General features: G+C 47.5%; 1 protein-coding gene across 2 annotated transcripts; it reads left to right on the forward strand.

Moving 5' to 3' along the window:
* Positions 1 to 25,404, forward strand: TAF8 (TATA-box binding protein associated factor 8). 2 transcript variants are annotated; one of them, XM_068558719.1, is made up of 9 exons: positions 1 to 63; positions 832 to 988; positions 3,036 to 3,134; positions 3,481 to 3,543; positions 4,917 to 5,041; positions 7,306 to 7,453; positions 8,890 to 9,032; positions 15,982 to 16,121; positions 16,426 to 18,662. In XM_068558719.1, exons 1-9 carry the CDS (start codon positions 19 to 21, stop codon positions 16,436 to 16,438), a joined length of 933 nt encoding a protein of 310 aa, XP_068414820.1. In that variant the 5' UTR covers positions 1 to 18; the 3' UTR covers positions 16,439 to 18,662. The 2 variants fall into 2 exon arrangements, with proteins under 2 accessions (XP_068414820.1, XP_068414821.1); XM_068558720.1 differs by lacking the exons at positions 15,982 to 16,121; positions 16,426 to 18,662 and adding an exon at positions 25,163 to 25,404.
* The last annotated feature ends 1,891 nt before the right edge of the window (positions 25,405 to 27,295 follow it).

The raw sequence follows: 27,295 nt of genomic DNA on the forward strand, positions 1-27,295 counted from the left end.
ACATTACGCCAGAGCAAGATGGCCGACGCGGCGGCCACTGCCGGGCCTGGCAGCTCCGGAACGGTAAGGGCGGGAGGCGCGGGGCCGAAGCCGAGAGAGTCGGGGCATTCTGTAACTTTCCCCTAGCCTGGGCTACAATCTTATACCCAGAAATCCAGCCCCACCATGAGCTCTGAGTGGAGGAGGGTCTTCCAGGTCGTACGTGACCCCCTTCTCGAGACTCGGCGGTTACCTCCTGAGTTGGTGGACCTGTATACTGATTGGCCCGTTCTCTGTTGGGGGTTGGGAGCCCGGAACACCTCCTGATTGGGGCAACGAGGCCGCGTTCGCCTTCTTATTGGCTCGCCAAAGTTGGGCGGGATTCCCGTTTCAAAATACTTCCTACTTGTAGGTCCTCTACTTAGCCTCATGTGTTTGTTGTTTTAATTTTCCTCGTTAGCAAAGTGGTGTGGAGATGGGAGGAACAAGAGAGAGGTCACTTTTTTCTCGGAGATGGATATGAGTTCAATCCCATCGTGTGTGTTTCTTCAGCTATATATTCTGATAATCTGCTAAAATAGAAAGTAGAAAACAGCCGTTTTGTTATTGGAATTGTAAGTATTAGGTAGGCAGAAAGGCTGTCTCCGAATTTAGAGCCCCTGGGGTGCTCAGTTATTATTCATTTGGCCAAGAGCTGTAAGTCTAAACATCAGGGACTACCACATCTTATTAAGCACTAATAAGTATTTAGCAGAAGAACCTTTGCTTGCCATTGGCAGTATGTGAACTCTGTGATTGCATCCTTGTCCTCTGGATGAAAATGTTTTCTCTTTCTGGGCTGCTGATTCACAGAGATCAGGAAGTAAACAGTCCACTAACCCTGCTGATAACTACCATCTGGCCCGAAGGCGAACCCTGCAAGTGGTTGTGAGCTCCCTGCTGACAGAGGCAGGGTTTGAGAGCGCTGAGAAAGCATCTGTGGAAACATTGACAGAGATGCTGCAGAGCTGTAAGTACCAGGAAACAATAGGCCTTCTTCGAGTCAACCAAACATCTGTTCTGTGTCCCGCATTGTGATAGTGTCAGAGAGGATTTAAGAAAAAGAAGAACATTGTTAAGTGACTTACAGGCTTTAGAATCAGACCTGGGTGTAGGTCATCACTCTGCCACCTAATAGCTTGGGTAAACCACTAAACCTCCTGAACCTCAATTGCCTCCTTTGTGAAAAGGGATAATAATTTGTACCTCCTGGAGTTTTGAGTATAAGTGAGATGTATATGTAAAACAGTCAAAGCTGGGAACGTTGTAAGCTCTCGATGACTTGTAGGTGCTGTTATTATTGCTGTTTGTTCTCTATGCTCGAAGAACTTACAGTTTCATTGGAGAGTCAGGATTAATTCCTGTGAAATAGATGCCACACATTATATAATCAAGTGCTATATTATGTGACACAAAGAGTGAGAGTGAATAAGTTTTAGAAAATGGAAAAAAGAAAAAAACCCACTTTTAAAAGGAAGTATCTTGAGGTTTAGGAGCCTGGAATGGTCTCACATAGGCTTGTGCATGTACACTGTATTTCCCTCTTTGGGCCTTTGGAGGGGAGGGGAGGGGAGGATGGAATGAGGGTTGTGGGTATTTAAGGTGTTTGAGGGCGGAATCAACCCTATGAATGGAAGTTAGAGAAAGGTTTAGGCAGAGAGAGAAGTTGAACTGCAGTACAGGCCAAACAAAGAATTGGCCAACTTAGTGGGGCGCTCTGGAGCAATTATTGCCCATCAGAGTATCTGACATCAGTCCCCCAAAGCCCTGCCTTTGTAGTCTGGTCTTGATCAGTCACGAGATGTGGGCTGCCCCAGGAAGGGCGTGATCTGGGTTGACGTGACTCTCTGCAGCTGATGTTTGGAACTTCAAAATACCAAATATTTTCCTAAAGCAGCCATCTCCAACCCCATTAGACTCTTAAATTGAGGACCCCAAGGAATTTTGTATACATGGGCTTTATATATAGAGATTTTTGTCACATTAGAAAATAAAACTGAGAACATTTTAAAACGTAAGAATGCACAAGCACACATTCCATTGTCCAGCAGAGCCATGATGTCATCACAGGTGACATAGCCTCTGGAAAACTGCATGATAGAATGAGACTAAAAAAATCAAAGAATGTCTCGTTTTATTATGAAAATGGTTTTGACCTGTGGACCCGTCCCAGAAAAAGGCTTTTTTGTATGTAAAATTCAGCACAATTTCAGAATTTTCATGGAGCTGCCCATCCACCTCTGAAACCCACTCATGGAGCCCAGCTTCATGCTTCCCCTTTCCGCTGAAGGAGTTTAGCATGACTGAAAAGAGGTTCAGCTTCAGGTAGAAGAAACAAAAACTTGACAACCAGATAATAAGACTTTTTTTTTTTTTTTTTTTTTTTGGTGGCACAATGTACATATCATAAAATTACCATTTTAATTATTTTTCGGTGTACAATTCAGTAGTGTTAAATATACTCACAATGTTGTACAACCATCAACACTATCCATTTCCGGAACTTTTCATCATTCTAAACAGAAACTCTGTATCCATAAACAGTAACTCCTCATTCTTCGTTCCTCCCAGCTCCTGGTAACCCCTAATCAATTTTTTTGTCTCTATGAATTTTTTTTTCTAGATACCTCATATAAGTGGAATCTTAAAATATTTGACTGTCTGGCTTATTTCATTAGCATGATATTTTCAACGTTTATTCATGTTGTAGCTTGTATCAGAGTGTCATTCCTTTTGAAGGCTGAATAATATTCCATTATATGGATAGACCACATTTTATGTATCCATTCATCTGTGGATGGACACTGGGTTGTTTCTACCTTTTGTCTACTGTGAATAGTGCTGCTGTGAACATGGATGCACAAGTAGTGCTGCTATGAACATCATGCACTCTGAGTCCCTGTTTTCCCTTCACTTGGGTGGATACCTAGGAGTGGAATTGCTGGCTCATATGGCAATTCTATGTTTAACTGTTTGGGAACTGAGAGTAAGACTTTCTGCCTTTGATCCTTTCCTAGACATTTCAGAAATTGGGAGGAGTGCCAAGTCTTACTGTGAGCACACAGCCAGGACGCAGCCCACACTGTCAGATATTGTGGTCACCCTTGTCGAGATGGGTGAGTACACCTCCAGTTTCTGTTTCTTCAGTGCAGCTGAGTTGGAGGCATGAGAGAGAGAGAGAGAGGAGTCCCCAGGAGGCAGCCCCCTCTGCTGAGCGTTCTTAAATCCCCTCGTGAGTCTCCTGGTTTGCTTTTAGCTTGAGAGAGTTATCAAAAGAGGGTTCCTCTGAACCCCTTTAAGAGGCCTCCTAACTCCCTCTTCAGGGATTCTGCTGGAGCTTCTTTTGAGTGGCAGCAAAGCTGTTGAGTTGGGAGTTTAAACTATTTCACCACAGTATTACTTCCCCTTCCACGTTCAGTATCCAGTGGTCTGGGCGGTGATTTCTGTTCTCCTGTTTCTTAGGTTTCAATGTGGACACTCTCCCTGCTTATGCAAAGCGGTCTCAGAGGATGGTCATCACTGCCCGTAAGTGAGTCTGAACTGAGGTACTCAGGAGTGCTCAACTAATGCTGGTGGAATGAATTGATTGAGTAGGGCAGGGAGTGGTGTGTAGCTACTGCCTCGTTGCAGGCTCCCTTCCATTCTTTGGGGCTACCTACCATGTAATCGTTATTTGGGCTAGTCGGATTAGGATGTGACGTTCAGTCACCAGAAAGGTAAACCATCTCGATGCTACTTGAAAAATGTGAGAGTGCTTGTTCTTCCTTAGGTCAAGGGTCAGTAAACTATGGCCTATAGGCCTAACGTGGTCCACCTCCTGTTTTTGTAAATAAACTTTTATTGGTACACAGCCATGTTTACTTACTATCTATGGTTGTTTTCATGAAGTAATGGCAGAGTTAAGTAGTTGTGACAGGCTGCACAGCTTGCAAAACCTAAAATATTTACTTCCTCTCCCTTTATACAAAAAGTCTGATGATCTCTGCCTTAGATACACTGAGTGCCATAAACTGAGTTGATTGGAGTAACTAGTTTGGGTTTGCAGGACCTGGGGAGAATTCACTAGATTTTGTTTTCATCACTCTTTTCAGGCTGGCATCTTTTTTTTTTGGCTGCGTTGGGTCTTCGTTACTGTGCACGGGCTTTCTCTAGTTGCGGCGAGCGGGGGCTACGCTTCGTTGTGGTGCACGGGCTTCTCATTGCGGTGGCTTCTCTTGCTGCAGAGCACGGGCTCTACGTGCGCGGGCTTCAATAGTTGCAGCACGACATGGGCTCAGTCGTTGTGGCTCGCAGGCTCTAGAGCGCAGGCTCAGTAGTTGTGGTGCCCGGGCTTAGTTGCTCCGCGGCATGTGGGATCTTCCCGGACCAGGGATAGAACCTGCGTCCCCTGCATTGGCAGGTGGATTCTTAACCACTGCACCACCAGGGGAGTCCGGCTGACATCGTTTTAAGATGCTCCTCTCAAAGTGGTAGTAAAAGGTGCCATTTTCAACCCCTCTTGCTTTCATTGGCCCCCACTTAACTTACCCTGGCTCAGTGTCTGTCTTTGTTACCTGGGTTCTTGAAAGGAGTTAGCAGCCCACCTAACTTCCTTAGGTCCTCAGCCTGCTCTTTATGTAGTTAGCTTGTCTCAGCCCCCCCATTCACCGACCTAAGAGGCGTGCAGGCAAGATTGTTGTAGATGGGAATGTCACCCCAGGTTATGCCGTGCTGGGCGTTGTTGGGGGGCGGAGGTACCTTTTCGGGTCCTCAAGCCATTAAAGGCCTTTTATTGGTAGAAGTACAAAGTGCCTGTTGCATAGAACATTGGGGTCCAGCATTTACTTTGAGAAAAGGAGGGTGTGGGTAGAGGCGCAAGGCCTTGGGTGGAAGAGTAACGGCCGGTGACTCTGTTGCAGCTCCAGTGACCAATCAGCCGGTGACCCCCAAGGCCCTCACTGCAGGACAGAACCGACCCCACCCGCCACACATCCCCAGCCATTTTCCCGAGTTCCCCGACCCCCACACCTACATCAAAACTCCGGTGAGTGACAAGGCCACCCTGGGGGCTGTGACTGATGCAAAAGCAGACTCCATTCTACTGGCTGTCAGACTGGAGTCCAGAAGTTTGTTGGTCACAGGGTAGTTCAGAACTCAGAATGTCTTTCCTCACTGGAAAACAATTTGGCAAAGGAGAATTATCTTCTCCAGTTTGCTGGCAAAAATATAGTTAATAAAGAAACTGAAGCTGGCACCGTTTTGCCTGTCCCACCCAAACACAGAAGTACCTAGCCACGTAGAGAAAAGACACATTCCACAAAATGCTGGTAGTAATTCTTGGTGGGATTGTAGGTAACTGTTGTTTTGTGTGTGCTTTTCTGGGTTTTCCAAATTTTCCATAATAGGTGAGAGTTATTTTTGAAATCAGGGAAAGAGTTACTTAAAACATACTTGGGGGAATTCCCTGGCATTCCAGTGGTTAGGACTCCGTGCTTTCACTGCTGAGGGCCTGGGTTCAATCCCTGGTCTGGGAACTAAGATCCCACAAGCTGCATGGTGTGGGCCCCCAAAAAAAACCCAAAAAATAAAACTTGGTAATACGAAATGGAACTTATCATAACTGTGAGCTCTGGGTCTGTATGGGGCAAGTCTAGTTGTCCTCCTTAGTTCAGATGTCCTCCGAACATGTCCTCCGTGTTCCAATTTGCCTTCTAGCAATTTCACCTTCCCTCGGGAAGGTACAGTGTGCATAGGAGTCCCCAGAGGCTCTTCTACTCGCTTCCTGTGTCCCCACCTCCACACTGCGTCCTGGTGCAAATGTGGCCACGATGCAGGGTTGGGGCAAGTCCTCCAGGAGATTTTTCCACACCTCAGGATACGGGGGGAAAGGAGCAGGTGGTCATCCACCATTGCAACACAGCCATTGCTCTTGACCAGGATTTTCTGTATTAGTGTCCTAGGGCTGCTGTAACAAAGTGCCACAAACTCGGTGCCTTAGAACAACAGAAATGTATTGTCTTGTAGTTCCAGAGGCTAGAAGTCCAAAATCAAGGTGTCGGCAGGCTCCCTGTGAAACCTTTGCCCAGCCTCAGGTGGTTTCTAGGCAGTTCGTGGCGCCCCTTGGCTTGTAGATGCATCACTCCAGTCTTCCTCTTCACACGGCCCTCTCTCTGTATCTCCGTCTTCACGTGGCCATTTCTTATAAGGACACCAGTCATGTCGGATTCTTACCACCCTACTCATATGACCTCATGTTAACTGATTACATCTTGAAATGACCCTATTTCCAAATGAGATCATATTCTGGGATCCTGGGGATTAGGCCTTCCACATGTCTTTTTTTTAGGGGGCTATAATTCAACCCACAGCAGTCTCTAACTCTTTTGTAGCATATCTCTGTCAGTACAGTATTAAGCACATGCTTCAGTATTTGTTTGCTCATTTACATGAATGTTGTAATGTAACACAGTACTAAAACAATGTACGATGAAAGATCATCTGACCCTTATTAAAGGTTCAGGAAACTGGTGCTTCTTTTTAGTGGCAGCCACGTTATAGCCTCAGCTTTTGTATTTTTTGAAATCTTGGTTTAATACTTGGTGGAATACGAAGTAGGAGGTCTGGTTCTAAGTTCAGTTTATTTTGATACTTTAACAGCTCTCATAGTTGAAAAAGGTACAGTACAAAGATAGGTGGGATCTTAGGCTGCCCTTAATAAATCATAAAACTAATTTGTTTCATTCTCATCTACCAATTATTTGAAGACTTATGTTAAAATTTTCCTATTAAATTTCCAACTTTTTAAATGTCAAGCAGTTGTCTTAAAAATAATTGTAAGATCTTGCATTTTCATGTTTTGAACCAGTGTATTCAGAATCCTGTTAAATTCTTCATCTTGGGAAGATTTTAAACATGTCAGAAAATTCTGTTGTCATGTTACACTGAGGGCCCCTGGGTGGTCTCCGGCAGGGCTTCCCCGGCAGGTGTGTGAGGGTGGAATTCCCACTCTCCCTTCAGGATGTGTCTCTTATGCCTGAGTCCAGCTGTCGCTGGAGCTAAATGAAGGCCCGGGATCAATCACGTAAATGTAAATGTTCGTATGTTTCTTAACTTTTAAGATTCAAAGTAAATGTTAATCATAGTTATATTGTTTCTTTCTGCCCTTCCACCGCCCTTGGGGATCTCTGCTCTCAGTGACGGTAGGGGTCATTTAAAGGATGGGAGGACAGAGCAACAGCAAGGCAGGAACCCGAGGAGAGCAGTGTAGTCATTGGTATTTCTCTAGTGTCTTTGCTGTTCTCCCTTTAGACGTACCGTGAGCCCGTGTCAGACTATCAGGTCCTGCGGGAGAAGGCCGCATCCCAGAGACGAGACGTGGAGCGGGCACTCACCCGTTTTATGGCCAAGACCGGCGAGACCCAGAGTCTTTTCAAAGATGACGTCAGCACGTTTCCCTGTGAGTGTCTCCCCTCTGTGGACCCTGGCTTGTCCTCTGAGATCATCGCCCCATCTTCCCTCTCTCTCAGTGTCGTTAGAAGAAACGAATAAGCTTTGTCCTTGTCTTGGGTGGAACTTGTTCTTCATTTCTGGCTCCTTTTTCTAGGTCTTAAGGGCCTGTCCCTAACTGATGACTCCAAAACAGTAATGGGCTCTGTTGGGATTGGGCACTTGAAGTGCATTGGGTTGAGGTTACCTTGAGGGTGACTGAGCCCCAGGCATCAGAGAGGCTCATTTAGCAGAAGGGGCAGCCCTGGTGGTAGAAGGACCCTGGTGTCAGGGGGCAGGGCAGTTAAAGAACCTCTGCCAGGCTTTGCCTTCACGACGTCCTCTCACAGGGCTACCATATAATTCCTCATCTCAGCACTATCATTTCATCATGTGACCAAGTTCCTTCCTCTCCACAGGCCTCAGTGTTTCCAAAGGGGAGTGAGGGAAATTGGTTTAGATGATTCATTCAGTCAGCAAGCTCCTGTTGGATTCTCGCTGTGTGCCTCGCCCCGGAACCACAGCGGCTAAGTTATTAAGTCCAGACACTGTGCTACTCACTTTCCCTCCGTTATCTCATGAACTCCTCGAGTGAGCCTCTGAGTTAGGAACTGTTACTTCCACCATTCCAAGAGCCAAGGCTTGTAGAGAAGAGAAATGAAATAATTTGCCCAAGGTCACACGGAGAGTAGATAGCATTCAAACCCAGCTCTTTCTGTCTGCAGGACCCCACATCTGAGCCACGTTAAAAATAATCTTCGAGTGTCTCCTGATAATGACATTCTACCATGGAAGTATGCACAGAGACTTTCTTTTTATTTATTTATTTATTTATTTATTTATTTATTTAACCAGTGATTTCTCCTACTCAGCCTCAGTGCTTTTTGGAGGAATTGGGTCACTCATTTACCTGAAGTGCCCTCTAGCTCAGTGGATATACTTCCATGCAGAGAGTTCTCAAGTCCGCCATCGGGACTTGAGTCCTTCAGGTTGAAGGGATCCATATCCCTGCTCTAGTAATGAGGCTGGGGGGTTAACTGACCTTGGGTATAAGATCACTAAGCTGATGCTTTGCTAGGATTCAGCCCCAGTTCTCTCTGATTTTAGTGGTACTTGGTAAAAGTAGGCTGTGAAGTCACATTGCCTGAGTTCAAATCCCACTCCACCACTTCCGGTGTGCTTGAGGAGGTCACATAACCTCTCCGGGCCTCAGGTTCCCCATCTGTAAAATGGGGTTGATAATTGTACTTACTTAATAGGGTGGAGGCGAGAATTAAAGATAACATGTAACGCCTGTAGGACACTGCCTGGCCTGTGGTAAGTGCTCGCACGTGTTAGCCATCACTGTCATTCGGTGCTGCTCGCTGATCTGTCATAAGGCTCTCGGCCTCTCTTCCAATCCCCCAGTGATTGCTGCCAGGCCTTTCACCATCCCCTACCTGACCGCTCTTCTTCCGTCTGAGCTGGAGATGCAACAAATGGAGGAGACGGATTCCTCGGAGCAGGATGAGCAGACAGACACAGAGAACCTCCCTCTTCACATCAACACGGTGGGTCCTGCCTTCTGCCCGCTTCAGCATGCCCCCCGCCGTAGCCCGTGCTGCTCTCTGCCTATCACCCTGGGGATTGGACAGGACCTACCTCAGGTCTCTGGCCCCATGTTAGGGACTTGCATGATGGGCCCGCGGTGATCCAGTTGCGACACGATCTCTAGCTCGAGGGATAAGTCTGTGTCCCGGGGATCCATTCATTCATTCAACAAATATTGAATGAGCACCTGCCAGAGTCAGGCAGGTGCCAGGTGCTAGGGAATTAGCAGGAGGCAAAATAGACAAAATGTCCTGCCCTCATGGAGCTAAGGAAAAGTGAGAAATTAGGAGATGGGAGTAGGTATGGGCCGGGATGTGGTATTAGATTGGGTGACTGAGAAGGTGACAGGTGAGTAAAGACCTAAGGGGAACAAGGCTCGCATGTATCTGGGAGTAGAGCATTCCCCACGGAGGGAAAAGCAGATGCAAAGGCCCTGAGGTGGGCGCTGTAGTGCTGAGGAACGGCAAGGCCATCAGGGTGGCCAGGGTGGCATGAGCAAAAGTGGGGAGGAGAGCAGGGGACTAGGTCAGAGAGCTCCTGGGGAAGTCAGGTCTTAACGGTACCTAAGCACTTGGGCTTTTTGTCAGTACGATGGGAGACCCTGGACGTGCTGAGCAGAGGAGGGTCTCAGGATCGGAGAGGTTGCTGGGTCGAGGGTGGACTACAGAGAGTGAGGGCAGAAGCAGACCGGTCGGGAGGCTGGTGCAAGAAGCTGAGAGATGGTGGTAGAGGTGAAGACACAGGTAGATTATTTGGTCAGATTCTAGATTATTTTCGGAGCAGAAGCGACTGATGGAGTGGATGTGAGAGAAAGAGAGTCAAAGATAAATGCAAGGGTTTTTTCCTGAACAGCAGGCAAGATGGAAGTGCCCTCAGCCAAGACAGGTGAGACGGTTGGGTGGAACAGGTGTAGGGGGGAAGCCAGGAGTAGAGGTTTACACGAGGTAAGTTTGAGATGCTTATTAGACATACGGGTGGTGGGGTCAGGTAGGAAGGTGCGTAGGCGTATTGGAGTTCAAGGAGCTCTTGGGCTCAGGAGATGCAAACCTGGGAGTCCTCGGCGTGTAGATAGTGTTTAAACCACGAGACCAGGTGAGTGCCTAGGGGGCGAGTGAGGATAAAATAGAGAAGAGGTGCCAGGACTGAGCCCTGGGGCTCTGCGCTGTTCAGAGGGTGAGGATATGAGGAACCGGCCAAGGAAATGGAGAAGGCACAGCGGGAAAGGTGGCATAACCGGGGTGGGGGGTGCGGGGGCGGGGGGCTGCGGCGTCCCAGAGGCCAAGGGAAGAAGGTGTTTCAGGGAGAAGAGAGTGATCAGCTGTGTCTGAAGCTGCAGTTAGTTCCAGTCATGTGAGGACTGAGATGTTGCCCGTTAGATTTGGCAATGGGAATGTAGTTTGTGACCTTGACAATGGCAATTTCAAGAAGAATGAGAGCAAGTGAATTCAAAGAGAAAGACAAGAGAGGAACTGGAGTCGGTGAGTGTGGACTTGTGTTGTCCGTTACAGTGGCCAGTAGCCACATGTAGCTATTTAAGTCTAAATTTATGTAAATTAAATAACAAAAAAATTCAGTTCCTTGGTCACACCAGCCACATTTCAGTGGCCACCTGTGGCTCATGGCTACCCTACTGGGCAGCGCAGATATGAACAGTTAAACCATCACAGAAAGTTCCATTAATGTAGACCGTGGTTTCAAGGAATTCTGCTGTGAAGGGAAGGAGAGAAAATGGAACGGTAACTAAAGGGGAAGAATTAAGGAGGTCAGAGAGGTGTTTTGTTTTTTATTTGTTTTTTATTTTTATTTTTAAATTTTATGTATTGATTTTTTTAGCCGCACCTTGCAGTTTGCGGGATCTTAGTTCCCCAACCAGGGATCGAACGTGGACCCCCCACGGTGGAAACGTGGAGTCCTAACCACCGGACCGCCAGGGATGTCCCTTATTTGTTTTTTAAGATAAAAGAAATAACAGGATGTTTGTATGCTGATGAAAATGATCTGGTAAAGTTGATGCAGGAGAGAAAGAAACATTTTGGAATGATGATCTTTGGTAAGGGAGAGGGCATGGGATCTAGTGCCCGAAAGGAGGGGTTAACCTTATTGTGGACATTTCAGAGCCAGGATAGGAGATAAAATGTGTGGGCACAGAGACAAAGATCGGCGGGGGGAGGTGTGCTTGTCGAAACTTGTGGGTGTTCTTTTCTGGTTACCATGTATTGTACTCGGCAAGTAGGAGGATAAGACCCACTCTTGTTCATGCATCAGGGGAGAAAGTGCCAAGTAGAGTCACAGACCTGCTGAAGCTCTAATGCCTTTAAAGCTTACAGGACCCTAAGAGTCAGGTTACCACATTCATTCATCTTTTAAGGTTGGCCCTGGCTTTTAAGCAAGGGATGGCTCAGTGGTTGTAGCTGGACTGAGGGTTCCTCGTGTTCTCTGAGGTGTGAGGCCCCAGGATGCAGGTGGAGAGTGCCAGTGCTGACTCGAGTATTTGCTGAAGGTCTCCCTTGCCTGAACACACATTTCTTTAATGTTGAATTATTCCTTTCAGAATTAGGGCTGGGAGCCCATGGCTCTACATAGAGCAGAGGAGCTTTGTTATTCTACACTTCTGTTTTGGACTCAGTTAATTTGGTCTGAGATATGGTGATTGGGTCACGGACTAAGATGAGGTTCACCTTATGAGAAGGCGGAGTCTTCTAAACAAACATCACCGTCCCTTTATAAGTACAAAGCAGCTAAAGGGCTTGCAGATGTGTTATCTAAAACTCCGGGTAATGTAATGACATAGGTGAGGTCATGGCGGTGAGTGAACCGAGGCTGAAAGGATGCCAGGAACTGCCTGAGGACTCCTGGATACCCAGAGGCCAAGCCAGACAGCAAAGAGTAGAAAGACCTGAGCCTCGGAGTCACACTGACCTGGCCTCAGATCCAGACCAGGGTACCTTCCAGCTAAGTGACTTTGGCTGCATGACCCAGCATCTGAGTCTGTTTCCTCACAAATACAAATAGGAGTAGGAACACCTACCTCAAGGGGAAGTGAGGAGCCTGAGATAAAATGAGCTCATCCATATCAGGTGCCTGGCACATGGCAGCTCATGGCACCCACTGCCCCCCTGCCCCTGCTGTATGACCATATGCTCTTCTGTACAAAATAAGTAAATAAAAAGACTTCAAGAAAAGGATTCCAGCAACAATTTATGACAGTCAGTTGGGCTTGTTATTTCGTTGGACTGGCAAATACAATCATATGTTTAAGACTCAGAATGTACGGAAAGATGTATCGTGACAGTCTTTCACCTGTCCTTGTTCCCTGTCATCCATTTTCCCTCCTCCAAAGCAACCAGTGTCACCAGTCTCTTGTGAATCCTTCTAGAGATGTCTTTTCATTGTTATTTTAAGCACAAACAGTTCTTTCCCCTCGCTTGCTTTCTTTGTGGCGCTATCTCGGTGGTCGTTGCTTGCTGTATGTGAGGAGCTGCCTCGTCCCTCCCATAGCTTCCTCCTGCTCCATTGTGTGGATTCAGCGAGCCAGTCCCCTGTGGATGTTTAGGTGGTTTTCTGTCTTTAGCATTTACAGACATTGTTACGGTAAGTTCAGTAACTGGTGTTTTAAATTGTTCTTTTATCTATCAAGGTCACAGCTGTCAAGGACTGTTGCTAGGTAGTTACTTTGTTTAACTTGGTTCTGGTTACTCCATCTAGGAACGTGAAGGGGCTATTCATTTTATTTATTTATTTATTTATTTTTTGGCCACACTGCGCAGCATGCGGGATCTTAGTTCCCTGACCAAGGATCAAACCCGTGCCCCCCCGCAGTGGAAGCGCAGAGTCTTAACCACTGGACCGCCAGGGAAGTCCCAGGGCTATTCATTTTAAATTGGTGTATCAGAGGATTATTTTCTCATACATTTGAACTTCTGCAGGCAATCCCAGTGTCTCAACTTTTACTCTTTTCTGAACATTGTACCATTCATTTACTCAGCAAGTATTTGTTTAGTACCTGGTAAGTACCGGATACTGTTCTGGGTGCTTGGGACACATCAGTGACCAGAACAAAGACAATAGCTGCATCTCGGGAGCCTGTGTGTTGGCAGTGGGGGAATGACCATAGACGTAATACGTAAATACATCATTATATAGTACGTTAAAGATGAAAGTGCTACGGGGGGGAAACTGAGTAGGGGAGGATCCAGGGTAAAGGGTGGAGGTTTCAGTTTTAAATAGGGTGCTCAGGGTACACATCACAAGGTGACGTCTGAGCAGAGTCTTAAAGGAGGTGAGGGAGTGAGCCATGTGGATATCTGGGGAAGAGTGTCCTGGAAAAGGAACAGCCAGTGCAAAGGCCCTGGGGAATAGCACAAAGGAGAGTGGAGGTGTGACTGAGGAAGGTGGGGCTGGGGGAGGGGAGGGAGAGGTCAGATCAGGCGGGGCCTTGTGAGCAGTTTTAAGAACTGTCTTTTCGTTGGATGAACTGGGAGTCCTGGGAGGGTGTGGAGCAGAGGAGAGGCAGGTCTGAACTTCTCCAAGGAGCACTGGCTGTGCTGGTGAGAATGGGGCAGGCAGAGGAGGGACTGTGGCGGGAGGCCAGTTAGGAGGCCGTTGTCCATCCGGGTAAGAGACACTAGTGGGTCGTACCAGGGGGGTCGCGGTAGAGATAGTGGAAGTGGTCAGATTCTGCCTGTATTTGGAAGATAACGCCAAGAAGTTTTCCCAGCAGATTGGTTGTGGGATGCCAGAGAAAGAAGGAAAGCAGGAGTGACTGCAGAGTTTTGGGCTTGGACAGCTGGGAGGACAGGACGGGAAGACAGTGGGAGAAGCTGTTTGTGCTCGGGGTTCAGTTTTAGGCACGTTGAATTCGAGATGCCTGCTTGACCGCCGGGTGGAGATGGCAGGTGGTTGAGCGACTGGCCGTGCAGGCCTGGAGGTCAAGGGAGAGGTGAGGGCTGGGGAGGTTCAAGTGGGGGATGCTGCCGTGGAAGTGGTGGTAGAAGCTGTGAGGCTGGATGCAGTCACCCAGGGCGCATGGGGTGCATGAGGCAGGTGCATGAGGGGCGTGCACGCATGCCCTGAGTCTGGCCTTTCCAGGCCCAGGTCGCTCCTGACAGACCTTTCTACTCCCACCTTTTTTTACAAATCTCAGTCGTTTTAGTACTTTACTTCTTTTGTCTACTCCTCCTGTCCCTCCCCATCTCAAGGCTGCCTGTCCCCAAAGACAGCAAAGAAAGTGGCATTTCCAGAAGCTCTCCTTGGGAGAAGAGAAGCCTGTTGTCCCATGACTCGTGCCCCAAGTCCTGGCCTCATGAGGCATAGCGAGCTGAGTCGGGGGAGCCTCCAGCAGTGATCCCAGGGCACCCCTGACTGGGTCCCCTCCACCCTAATCATCTCAGGAAACACTTAAGGCACAGTTGAACTTCCAGTAACTTTGAAGGTCGGGCGTTTCCTGTAGAGAGATGAGAGGAGGGAGGTAGGGGTGAGCTACTAAACCGAGCCGTTAAGAACTTCAGAAAGGTCAGAGCCCAGTATCCAAGGCAGGTCTGGGTGTGGTCAGACGTTGTGTCCGGCACCTAGTCTGGCACGAGCCAGCCAGGCTGATCTTGGGGTACTCGCTTTCAAGGGAGCCTCCAGGAGGTCCACAGTGACTCTAGTGCCACCGGACTGGGTGTTGGAGAGGGAAGGCACAGGGGCCCTGAATGAACTGGGTCTCTGGGGAGAACAGGGCTGTTGGACAGTGAGAGGGCACACAGCCGAACCTCAGAGTCATGCTTTCTTCAGTGTCATTGAGCCCAGACTGGCGCCGCCGTCCTAGGCCAGTGGTCCCTATGGGAGACCCTGCCATCTGTCCACTGTCCCGCTGTCTTCTGACAGCATAATCTCCTGGTTAAGGTCAAGTCCTCTTTTGCCTCAGGTTACAGAACGGGAATCCCAGTGACAGAACCGTTGGCCTGTCACCAGGGGGCGCAGCCCAACCAGCTGCTTCTGGTCCCTTACAGCCCCTTGGGCCTGCGCTGCTTCATGTGATTTTTACCCCCTTCGCCTGCAGCTTCTGCTCATTTTAAAGAACTTGGAAAATAGAAGAGAGTGTAAAAAAGGAAAGGAGAATCAATCACCCATATTTCCAGAAGCCGTTTGTAAAACTTCAACATATTACTGTTTTCTATGTCTACATCCCATTGTGATTTTTAAAAAATCTTTAACTGAGATCATATTGAATATATTCAAACTTATAAGCTTTTCTCCAAAATCACTTTCCTCAAAAAACGAACAGCAAAAGGCCTGATCCACGGGCTGCAGACGGAGATTTTGGAGGATGCTCTGTGTTGGTGCCTGCATGTGCTGCTTTGCCTTCATGGGAGCTCTTGGGGCTTGAGCAGCTTCTGGCCTCTGCTGGGATATGATCATTTGTACCATGTTGCAAGTACCAGATATTTGAGAATTTGCGGGAAAATCGATTATGATTTACATGAGCTTTGGTCCAGGGGGTGCCCTATGCACATGATCTGTTTCAGTCCTGTACCTCTCACTCCTGCAGGGCATCGGGAGCCACTTCTCTTTTTCTTTGTCTCCGCACAGGCTGGGCTTCCTCCCTGAAGCGTCTAAATTGTAGCCCCTGACTCTGCCCCTCCCAGCTCTCTGTTCCTTCTAACTCCTGCTCCTGCCTTCTGAAGAGGTTCAGGGTCTGGTGTTCTGTGCTCCACTGTGTCAAAGCTGGTGCTCTCGCCTTCCTCTGATAGCAGCCGCTGCCTGGCCTCCTTTCGTCTGGGGCAGAGAGAGGCACATTAGCCAAAAGGTGGTGCTTGGGCTTCTAATTTCTCAATGGAAGGGATGCTAACAGTAGTTCTTACCGTGGGCATGATCTCTTTCCTTATGCCATTTGGTATTTTGCTTTATTTCGGCTTTTGCTCAAAGGATGATTCTGGAGCCGAGAAGGAGAACACCTCTGTCCTGCAGCAGAACCCTTCCTTGTCGGGGAGCCGGAACGGGGAGGAGAACATCATCGATAACCCCTATCTGCGCCCTGTGAAGAAACCCAAGCTCCGCAGGAAGAAGTGAGTTGGAGGCCAGGGTGCAGAGAGGCCTCCCTGGCCGACCGAGGTGGTCTTCTCTGCTCCTTGGCAGAAAAGAGAGGCTCACCAGTGGTTCTGAACCTTGGGGAGAGCTACTCTGGTGAGAGGGGAATATTTTCCCCTTTCCTCTCCGTCCTCATCTCCCGCATGTACCTTTTGTTGCATGGAGGTTGAGCATCCTGCAGCCCAGGGACCAACCCTCACAGCCCAGCAGTTGTTCCCCCACAAGAAGGAGAGCAGCTGGGGCCCCCACCAGGCGGGCTCCATGGATTCCTCTTCTTTCTAGGTCCCTCTCGTGAGCTGAGAAGGAAGCCTGCCTTGTAGAGAGACGTGGATGCCACCCTCCTGGGGGAGTTAAAGCCACTCGAGGGAAGAAGAGGGTGGCTGCCTCGGGGTCGAGCTGAGGCTCTAGGGTGTGACCGGGCATGATTTTAATAGCAAACTCTCTATTAAGATTACCTGTTTTCACTGGATGTTTGGGTTGATGAAGATACGATGGTAACAATGAGGCTTTTTAAATCAACCGGGCCATACCGTGGGGCACAGGAGCAGCCAGTGACTTCGTTTATAATCATGGAACTTGATTCCTTGAAACCTGGGAGACCAGGAAAGGTGGCAGGAAAGAAAGGGCTCTTTGCCTACTTTGCTCACTGCCAGAAAGACTGTTTGCTTAGTTTGTATTTCAGGATACCTTGACCCCTTTTATTGACTGACAATTTGTGGCACCTATTTTATCGTCCTAGAACCTCCTTACTTCTCACCTCACCTGGGCTCCACGTGCCCTGTCGGGCTGATCGAAGGTGACTTTCCCTCCTTTAACATGTAGGAAACAGGAGGCCCACCCATCGCAGCCTCGATCTGGGGCCGGCAGGAGTCAGGAGGCATAAGCAGATGCGTGTGGAGTAGAATGAAAGGCAGTACTGACTCTCTCATCAGCATCTGATGAAAGCTCCCTAAAGCAGGGCAGCGCCCTCTCCTGAGGGGTTTATCATTTACTGTCCCTCTGTGGAGCGTGTGCTTGGGAACAACCAAGTTCTGCCCCATCCTGGGAAAAGAGATTTTCTTTGACAAGAGCCTACATCAGTGGATATATTACGCTGTGATTTGATGGAGGAATCACTGGTTTTATGCAGTAGGAAAAGGATTTGCTGGGGGTGGGAGGTGGCGGGGATGAGATTTTGAAGGCCGGGCTTAGCCTCATGTTCTGAAAGCTGAGAAACCTGTTCGGTCTGCTGGAAGTTGGCGTGGATGGAAGGCCATGTGCCCACCTTATGGCCGAAGTGGGCCAAGAAGAGCCTGCAGGTCTGAATCTGTCCACCCTCTTTGCCTCTTTATCCTTGATGTCACCTACAAACCAAAAAAGAAAGATGCTGGGCAAGCTGATACCTTTTGACTGTTCTCCAAAGGAAGAGGTTTTAAAACCAAGTTGGAGGAAGAGAAATGCCAGTGACACCTAGAGCTTAACACAGGGTAAAGGAGGAGATCCTGGGTTAGTGTCCTAAGGTCCATGCTGAGCTCTCCTGATACTCGGCTTCCACAGTCATCTCTTAACCTTCTGTCCTCTTGGTGAATTTGAAAACTCGAAAAACCTGGTGACTTGACAGCAGGCTCCATGTTCCTCTGGCCTCACTGTTCTCTAAGCATTTCATCCCACTGGCTGGAAGGAAAGTGCTGCTCGTCAGCAACTGAAGAGAGGATACTGAGTGAGAAAATCGGATTCCCCAGCTCTGGACCAAATAAGAGTTTTTCCGGTTTGTAGTGACCTGAAACTCTTCCAGTTGAAAGTAGTCAGATCGGGCCTGTGCTGACCCCCTCTGAACTTGCCATTTGGCTCTTGGTGGTTCTTGGCCTGTTGAGTTTAAATATAGTTCCAGGTTTGAGCCATGGCAGATGCAGGGCTGAAACTTTCCCGGCTTGCTGTTCTCACCCGCTCCCGGGAGCAGTCATCCCAGCAATTCCTCCTGCTACTATCCCAAACAAGCACCTGTTGAGTGCTGTAACACTAAGGGATGAGGTGGGATTTGGAAAAGAATTGCCCTTTCTGCTGTTGAGATTTCAGAGGCCTTGCTGCTGTAATTCTGTTCTGCATGAGACACTGGGAGATGGTCGGACAACCTGAAACGTTGACCTGACTATCGTGTAAAAACTGTGCATAATCCTCAATGGATATTTATAAGTTTTTATTTTTTATAACTTTGGGGGAATCATGGAGGGAAAAAGTAGTCAACAGAGCCAGATTAAGCATGTGATTTATGAGCTCTTAATAAAAGGTCATAATAAAAACTTTGTAAATGAAACAGAATTATAAGCTTTGAACTTAATTTGTATGCAAATGTTATAGCAGTGAGTAAAGCTGTATACCAATAAGTAAGGCTTAGCCCTTATGTTGGACAGAGTACCCTTTTTCAACTGTCTAAAACTTTTTTTATTTGGGAAGTCTGCAAACACAAAACTAGAGAGGAAAGTATATATACTTTCCCTATGTATTCTTCACCCAACTTCAACACTTATCAACATCTTTTCTGTTTCATCTATTTCTTCTACTTTTTTTCTTTTATTTTTTATTCCTAGAGTATATTTTAAAACAAATCTAAGAGCTATGTCATGTAATCTGTAAGTATGTTGTTATGCATCTGATAGACTTTTTAAAGTTTTTTTTGAGGTAATTATAGATTGAGGATGTTTAAAAAAAAAATGTTCAGGGAGGTCCCATGTACCCTTCACCAGTTCCTTCATTGGTAGCATCTTGAATAACTGTAGTATAATATGAAAGCCAGGAAAACGACATTGGTACAATCCACAGGGCTTATTCAGATTCCACCATTTCGTGTGTGTGTGTGTGTGTGTGTGTGTGTAGTTCTATGCAATTTTGTCATGTGTAGATTCACAATCAAGATACAGAACATTGTGAGGGGGAGGGATAAATTGGGAGATTGAGACATATACACACTATACTGTATATAAAATAGGTAACTAATAAAGGCCTACTGTATAGCGCAGGGAACTCTACTCATTACTCTGTAATGACCTATATGGAAAAGAATCTAAAAAAGAGTGCATATATGTATATGTATAACTGATTCACTTTACAGAAGAAACTAACACAACATTGTAGGGACTTCCCTGGTGGTCCAGTGGTTAAGAATCCGCCTTCCAATGCAGGGGATGCGGGTTTGATCCCTGGTCGGGGAACTAGGATCACACATGCTGCAGGGCAACTAAGCCCGCGCGCCACAACTACTGAGCTCGCATGCCTCAACGAGAGAGCCTGCGTGCCGCAAACTACAGAGCCCATGAGCCCTGGAGCCTGCACGCCACAACTAGAGAGAAGCCTGCACACCACAACGAAGAGCCCGCACCGCAATGAAAGATCCCATGTGCTGCAACTAAGACCCGACGCGGTCAAAAAAATAAAGAAAATATTTTTAAAAAAGAACAATGTAGCAGATAAACTTATTTAAAAAAACAAACTAACAACATTGTAAATCAACTATACTCCAATAAAAATTAAAATATATACAGAACATTTCCATAACCACAAGGTTCCTTCATGCTGTCTCCTTATAACCACATCCACCTCTCACCTCTTCCCCATCCCTACCCCCGGCAGCCACTGCTCTGTTCTCCATCTCTATAATTTTATTTAAAAAATATATAAATGGAATCAAAGTTTGTGACCTTTTGAAGTTGGCTTTTTTCACTTAGCATAAGCGAGTGAGAGCCATCCAGGTGGTTGTGTGTGTCAGTAGTTCCTTTCTTTTTATTGCTGAGTAGTATCCCAGGTATGGATGTACCATGTCTGTTGAACCATTCATACAAGGAGGGACATCTAGGCTGTTTCCAGTTTGGGGCTATTAAGAGTGAAGCAGCTATAGACATCTGTGTATAGGTTTTTATGTAAACATAAGTTTTCATTTCTCTGGAATAAATGCCCAAGAATGCAACTGCTGGGTCCTGTGGTAACTGTATGTTTCATTTTAAAAGAAACTGAAACTCTTTTCCAGAGTGGCTGTATCATTTTGCGTTCCTGCTAGCAGTGTACGAGTGAGCCAGTTTCTCCACATCTTCGCCAGCATTTGGTGTTACCATTTTTTTAAATTTTAGCCATGCTGATAGGTGTGCGGTAATACTCACTGTGATCTTAATTTGCGTTTCCCTAGTGGCTAGATGTTAAACATCTTTTTTTCTTTTTTTTTTTTTTGGCTGTGTTGGGTTTTTGTTGGGCTTTCTCTAATTGCAGCGAGCGGGGGCTACTCTCCCCTGAGGTGCGTGGGCTTCTCATTGTGGTGGCTTCTCATTGTGGTGGCTTCTCGTTGCGGAGCATGGGCCCTAGAGCACACAGGCTTCAGTAGTTGTGGTGCACGGGCTTAGTTGCTCTGCAGCATGTGGGATCTTCCCCAGCCAGGGATGGAACCCATGTCCATGGCACTGGCAGGCAGATTCTTAACCATTGCGCCACCAGTGAAGTCCCTAAATGTTGAACTTCTTTTCGTGTGCTTTTTTGCTGTCTGTGTATCCTCTTTGGTTAATTATCCATTTAAATCTTTTGTCCATTTTCTAACTGGATTGCTTCTTTGTTTTTAGATTTCTTTATATATTCTAGATACAAGAACTTTGTCAGACGTGTGGTTTGCAAATACTTTCTCTACAAGCTGGTCTTTTCATTATCTTCACAGGGATCTTTTGCAGAGCGGTAGTTTCTAATTTTGATGAAATACAATTTATTTTTTCTTTTATGGATTGTGTTTTTGGGTTGAGCCCTACGTCCTGCAGATCTTTTTCTGTATTTTTTCTAATATTTTTATAGATGTATGTTTTATGTTTTAGGCCTTGATCTAGTTTGAGTAATTTTTTTTTAAGGTTTTTGGGTTTTTTTTGTTTGTTTGGTTTGGTTTTTTTTGGCCGAGCTGCTTGAGGGATCTTAGTTCCCTGACCAGGAATCAAACCCGGGCCCCTGCAGTGGAAGCATGGAGTCCAGGACCACCAGGGAATTCCCTTGAGTAAATTTTTTTATAAGGTTGGGGTTTAGGTTGAGTTCACTATTTTGCCTGAGGATGTCGAATTGATCCAGCACCCTTGATCAAAAGTTACCCTTCTTCCATTGAACGATGTTTGTACCTTTGTCAAAAATTAGGTTTTTGTATGGAGGGCATATTTGTGTGGGTTGATTAAGACTTTCTTTTTTTAACATAATCACCGTATCAATATCACACTTAACAAATGAACAGTGATTTTTTTTTTTAATTCAGAGAGCTCAGCTTATTTATTTATTTATTTATTTTTTTTTTATTTTTGGCTGTGTTGGGTCTTCGTTTCTGCGTGATGGCTTTCTCTAGTTGTGGCAAGCGGGGGCCACTCTTCATCGTGGTGTGCGGGCCTCTCACTATCACGGCCTCTCTTGTTGCGGAGCACAAGCTCCAGACACGCAGGTTCAGTAGCTGTGGCTCACGGGCCTAGTTGCTCTGCGGCATGTGGGATCTTCCCAGACCAGGGCTCGAACCCGTGTCCCCTGCATTAGCAGGCAGATTCTCAACCACTGCGCCACCAGGGAAGCCCCTGAACAGTGATTTTATAACATCCCCTAGTATCCGGTTCATATTCAGATTTTTCCAGTTGTCTCAAAGGTGTTTTTATTTTTTAATAATTGGCTGGTTTGAATCAGGATTAAAGTAAGATCCACACATTGCACTGGGTTTTCACATCTCCTAAGTGTACAGCAGTCCCTCCCAGCTCCGGCATGGGGACGAGGATGCCCCTTTCCTTTGTTTCTAACCACGAGGCAGTTAAAAGGTGATGAGTGCATTTAACTGAAACACCAGTAACAAAGTGGCCTGGCTTTGGGGGCAGGGGGCCGGGGGTGGGGGGACAAGTGTAAAAGGAACTGGCTTTCCTGGGCTTTGTTTTTGTGGAATCCTGAAGTCGCTCAACTTAGAGGCATGTGGTTCAATAAAACAGGACTCGGTGACATTTGTACCTATGGCCCGACCACAACCTACCAGCTGTTGAGATCTAGGGCAAATCCTTAAGCGTCCAAACCAGCTTCCATAAAATGAATAGTGATGATACCTCATCAGGAGGATTTAATGAGAACGTCTGTACCTGTGCCTTATAAACGACAACGTTATTCCATTGCCAGACTTCTCTTTTTTCTTTTCTGTTGTTTTTAAAATTATACACAAACTAATACTAATTGAGAACTTAACCCGTGCCAGTCACTGTTCTAAGTGTCTTACACATATTGACTCATTTAATCCTCACAATTACCTCAATGTTCTTACTGTCCCCACTTGCAGTTGAGGACCTGGAGACCCAGGAGTTCAGAAACACCTCAGTCCGCTTGGCTGCTGAGGAGCAGAGCTGCGGTCCTGCCCCCAGGCATCCTGCTCAAGTCCATGCTTTTTACCTGTCACACTCTTGCTTCGAGACCGCATGATTCTGTTCCTCAAAGGCATTGACACTACTGTGTGCAGAGTGGCTTCCACCGCACACCCACACGGTCTCTGGGAAGGGAGCTAGAAACGGAACCAGTTACGGAGAGCGTGACGGTGAGGCTGCTAATCACTGTTATTCATTCCTTGAAGAGTTTTGCGTGGTTTATGAATAATGACTCTGTAACAATGGCTCGTCTTCCTATAAGCTCCACCTTTGTCCCCCGACCCCCAGCCCCGCACTAGGACTTGTAGTTCATCCCTACTGCTCTCCACGCGACTTCCAAACTGCCCAACCCGGCTTTCCAGGTCCTCTACCAATTCACCATTTCTTTTGGATAACTCATACATCTTTCCTTCATCTGACAAGTATGGATCTAGTGCCTTCTATGTATGTCAGGAACTGTGCCAAGCTCTAAGGATACCATAGTGAACGAGACAGACATGGCCCCTGCCCCCAGGGAATCCATTCTAGTGGGAAGACATACAGAGAAAACAAAGACCAAAATCATCAGACTGTGAAGCGCTAAGAAGGACAGAAACAGAGGTCTTTATGCCTTGAGGGGAGGCGGCGTCCTCATCACCACTGCCTCCTGTGCCTTCATTTGTGCTCTTCCTCCCCATCGCCTCCTAAAATCTTGCCTGTCCTTCCAGCCTCTACATCCTCTCTCCAGATGACCTCAGTCCCTCCCTTCTTCATTCACTCATTCAACAAATACTTATTGAGCTACTGTGCGCAGGCGCCGAGTCAGACGTTGGGATGCAGCAGAGGATAACTAAGCCACTGTATTCTCTGACCTTCTGGTCTATTTGGGGGCCAGACAGCTCACAAACCATAGGCATGTAATGGGTGGTGAATTGGGGGCCTGAAAGAAAAGCCACAGTATATTCAAGCTGGGTAATTTGAGGAAAGTTTAATAAAGGGATCACCTCCAAAGGTGTGGGCAAGGTATAGGGGAGCACAGCATAGGTACCAGACCTGGGTGAGTGACAGGGAGGGGAGGGAGCAGTTACTAGAACCTGGAGAGAAGCCGAGGTGAGACCCTTCTGCTAAGAGCTGAGGCTGTGGCCATTGAGGGGCCAGTGGGCGGCAGCCACCCTGCAGGGAGAGAGCCAGTCCGGTCTGGGGATTAATGGCCTGGCCTCCTGCCCCCTCCCACCTTCCGGGATCCTGTCTGTTCTCTGCTGAATGGAAGCCAGAGGGTGTGTGGGGCCTGTCCCTGCAGGCAGAGCGGCCAGCCTCCCAGGGCCCTGTGCAGGGTGGAGAAGTGGTGAGCGAACGGATCTGGAGGGGCAGGTGAAAGGGGCTGGGTACTGAAAGGGTGCCATTTTAGAAGGGGTGGGGAAGGAGAGCTGTTGGAGCAGGGCCCCGCGTGCATCGATGGGACCAGCTGCATGGAAAAGCATTCCAGGGAGAGGGAAGAGCCAGCACAGGAGCTCTGAGGCAGGGTGTGGGCTCCTCGACCCCGGAGAGCGGTGGGAGAGGGGGCCGGGGAGGAGCAGGGCCCAGTTGGTGCAGAGCCTCCCGGGCCTGAGTCAGGGCTCTAGGTGCTATTCAGAGAGAGATGGGTAGCCAGGGAGTGACAGCAGTTGACTTAGCTTATCAAAGGGTCATTCGGGCTCCTGGGTGGCATTCTGGCCGGAGGGACATGAGAGACACCATTTCTCTTCAGTAATTTTCACGTAGTCTGGCACTTAGCAAACATGATGGAACTGGGGGGAAGTGAGTTTCCTTCTCTCCCCTCAGGAGAGCCAACAAGGCCGAGAGTGACTACTCCCTGCAGACTGAGCCCTGTATCGGTACCAATGGGAGAGGAGGAAACACAAACACACGGATAACTCCCTCCCCCTGGGGTGTTCGCACTGTAGTCAGGGAGACAAACACTGGAACCTGTTGAACACCACTTACCAAGACAGAGGAACCACTGTCAACAGAGGGTCAGAGTTGAGGACTTGAGGACTTGTAGAGGCTATGCTGAGGTCTGAATGGGGGGTGGTGAGCAAGTGAAACTTCTGAAAGAGGTGAGTGAGGACAGGGGAGGGCGGAGATGGCTTGAGGGAAGGTGGGAGGGCAGGTGACCAGCGGCTGCCCCAGCACAGCCCCTGAGGCCCCTGTGCCCTCCTGTTGTGGTCTTCTCTTGTGAGGCTACTTTGGTGTCAGCGGTCACCAGCCTTCTCCTTTTAAAGCTGGCGGAAGTCCCCTCCGTGGCATTGGCCCTCAGATTGAACCCCCTCTGGGCAGGTTGGGTTTTGGAGTGCGTCTGCCGGCTCTGCACCAGGGTTGCCCCAGGAAAGGGGTCATTTGAACTGGTGGGGTCCAGGGCTGGAAGGGGCCCTGCCCCAGCTCCTTTACCCAGGTGAGTTGCTGATGATGTGAGAAGCTTTTAAATAGAAGGGCCGGGATCCTCAGAGGCTCTTAGAAGTGTTTGTACGGGGACAGGAGGAATGACCCGAGCCTTGTCAGTTATTTGTCATCACGAAAGAACCGTAGGGCCCCAAATTTTAATGGTATTTCTTTGGGATTTTGTTAGGCATTCATTTATGAATTTTCTTCAGCCACTGATAGTGGGTCTGTCATTCTTCTGTTTTACTCAGGCTCTTACTGAAACAAGTTTCTGATTCTCTGAGCATCACCTGACAGTGCCTGGGTACAAGTGGGCAGCAGCTGGCCTGAGGGTAAAGATTTCCCATGGCACTCTCACTCCTGGAATCAAGTTCAAGGTATTTTTCTTCCTCTTGGAGCAGGGGGCTCACCGTCATCTCCATTTTATTACGTTTTTTTTTTTCTACTTTACTAAAAAGTTATTTAATTTTGAATAGATAATATATGTACACAGTATAACATTTAAAAAACAGAAAAATATATAAGTAATAACTAAGCATCCCCCTCCTCCCCTCTCTCCCAGACTCTCAGTTCTCTTCATTGGAGGCCTCCAGTATGTTGATATCGATATTATCTTATGTATTTTTCCAGAAATAGTCTATACATTAAACACAAATGCCCGTATATACTTTCTTCCATTTTTATATAATGGTAGATACTATCCATGTTTAACTATCCATGTATAAACTATCCATGTTTTTTTATTTCCCACTTCTCAGAGTATATTTGGTGATAGTTCCACGCTAATAATAAAAACAAACACACTTCTTCTTTCTGTTTTTTGGCTGCATCGTGTCCCATTGTATGGCTTTACTGTAGCTTATTTATTTAACCTGCTCCCAGTGGATGGACACTTAGGTAGTTTCCAGCCTTCTGTTCTTTCAAGTGTCGATGCGATGAGTGGTTTTGTGCCTCTGTGATTTCACTGCATGTGCCTACTAACTGGACAGATGTGCAAGTAGGAGGTGTGCCTCCCAGAGCCTCTTTCCACCCCCATGCTGAGACATCTCTGACCACCTTCACCAAAGCCTGCTCCCTAGTAGTCATCACGCTGGGAGTCCTTCAAAGTAAAAGCAGCTGAGGGACCAGGCTTTAAAGCCAGATTACAGGGTTTCTCAACCTCAGTACTACTGACATTTTGGGCTGGCTTTGCTTGTTGTAGGACATTTGGTAGTAATTGTGACCTCCACCTGCTAAATGCCCTTAGGAGCCTCCCAGGTCTGACAAAAAAATGCCTCCAGACATTGCCAAAGGTCCCCACCCCCATAAGAACCACTGAGTTAAAATTAGGCACCAGGGCTGCGTGTTGAGACACCAGTGAGAGGCCTGTGGAAAAGAATTGGGAATAGTAGAGATTATTTTTCCCTCTCAAATCAGAATATATCTTCTTCAACTGTTTCCTTTGCTTAATTTCTTCGCGACTAGACCACAGGAATGTTCTAGAAGACAGTGTGTGTAACACTTCAGAGCTTGCATAGGAATCCTGGCTGTGCAGCTTGCTAGCTCTGTGACCTTGGGCAAGTTACTTAGCCTTTCCCTCTGTTTTCTCATCCATAAACTGGGGATAATAAAAATACCTACATCCTGGGGACGTTGGGAGGGTTCCTTGAAATAATATGCGTAAATGCTCAGAACAGTGCCTGGTACATAACAAGTTGTGGCAGGATAGGTTCCCGGGAGACTGAGATTTGTGTGCAGGACGTGTTTGGGGAGAGCCTTCAGGATGCACACCTGCGGGGTAAGGAGGGGAGGCGGCAGGACAGAGGGAGAAGCTGGGCCGCCCTGGGGAGCCCTGGAGCTATGAGGCATCTTCAGAGTTGTCCTGAGTTGGAAGAAGGGACCGTCAGCGACTGTGGGCCACCCCCAGGGAGCAGGCATGACCTTGGGTGAGCTGGCTCTCTTGTGGAAAGAGCAGCTGCATGGGGGGGGGGGGGGGGTGGTGTGATTGGGAGATTGGGATTGACATATATACACTAATATGTATAAAATGGATAACTAATAAGAACCTGCTGTATAAAAAAATAAATAAAATAAAATTCAAAAAAAAAAAAAAAAAAAAGCAGTTGCATGGAAAGGACAGTCCAGGAAAGGACCCAGCTGAGCGCAGTCAGCCGCTGGGGGAGCCACAGCTTCGGTCCTGAAAAGGGAGGGGTGTCAGGGCGGCAGCACGGCATCCGCGGTGTGAGTGCTCATTGGCCAGTATTATGAGGCTAGATTTCAATAGAAGCAATAGTGCTTCTACACTGTGGACACCAGGAATGACTGCCAGCCTAACAGCGCCGCGTGCCTCCTTTCAGTACCCTGCTTACCCCTACCCTGCTCTCTCCTCTTACTGCCCTCGCAGG

The sequence above is a fragment of the Eschrichtius robustus genome, chromosome 12 (genome assembly GCF_028021215.1).
Source record: "Eschrichtius robustus isolate mEscRob2 chromosome 12, mEscRob2.pri, whole genome shotgun sequence".
Classification (NCBI taxonomy): Eukaryota; Metazoa; Chordata; class Mammalia; order Artiodactyla; family Eschrichtiidae; genus Eschrichtius; species Eschrichtius robustus.

Excerpts from the sequence above, each read along its gene's own strand:
- TAF8 (XM_068558719.1), top strand. The coding sequence starts at position 19 with ATGGCCGACGCGGCGGCCACTGCCGGGCCTGGCAGCTCCGGAACG. Across the intron at positions 64-831 it reads GGCCTGGCAGCTCCGGAACG|AGATCAGGAAGTAAACAGTC; the intron begins GTAAGGGCGGGA and ends GCTGATTCACAG. Across the intron at positions 3,135-3,480 it reads GGTCACCCTTGTCGAGATGG|GTTTCAATGTGGACACTCTC; the intron begins GTGAGTACACCT and ends CCTGTTTCTTAG.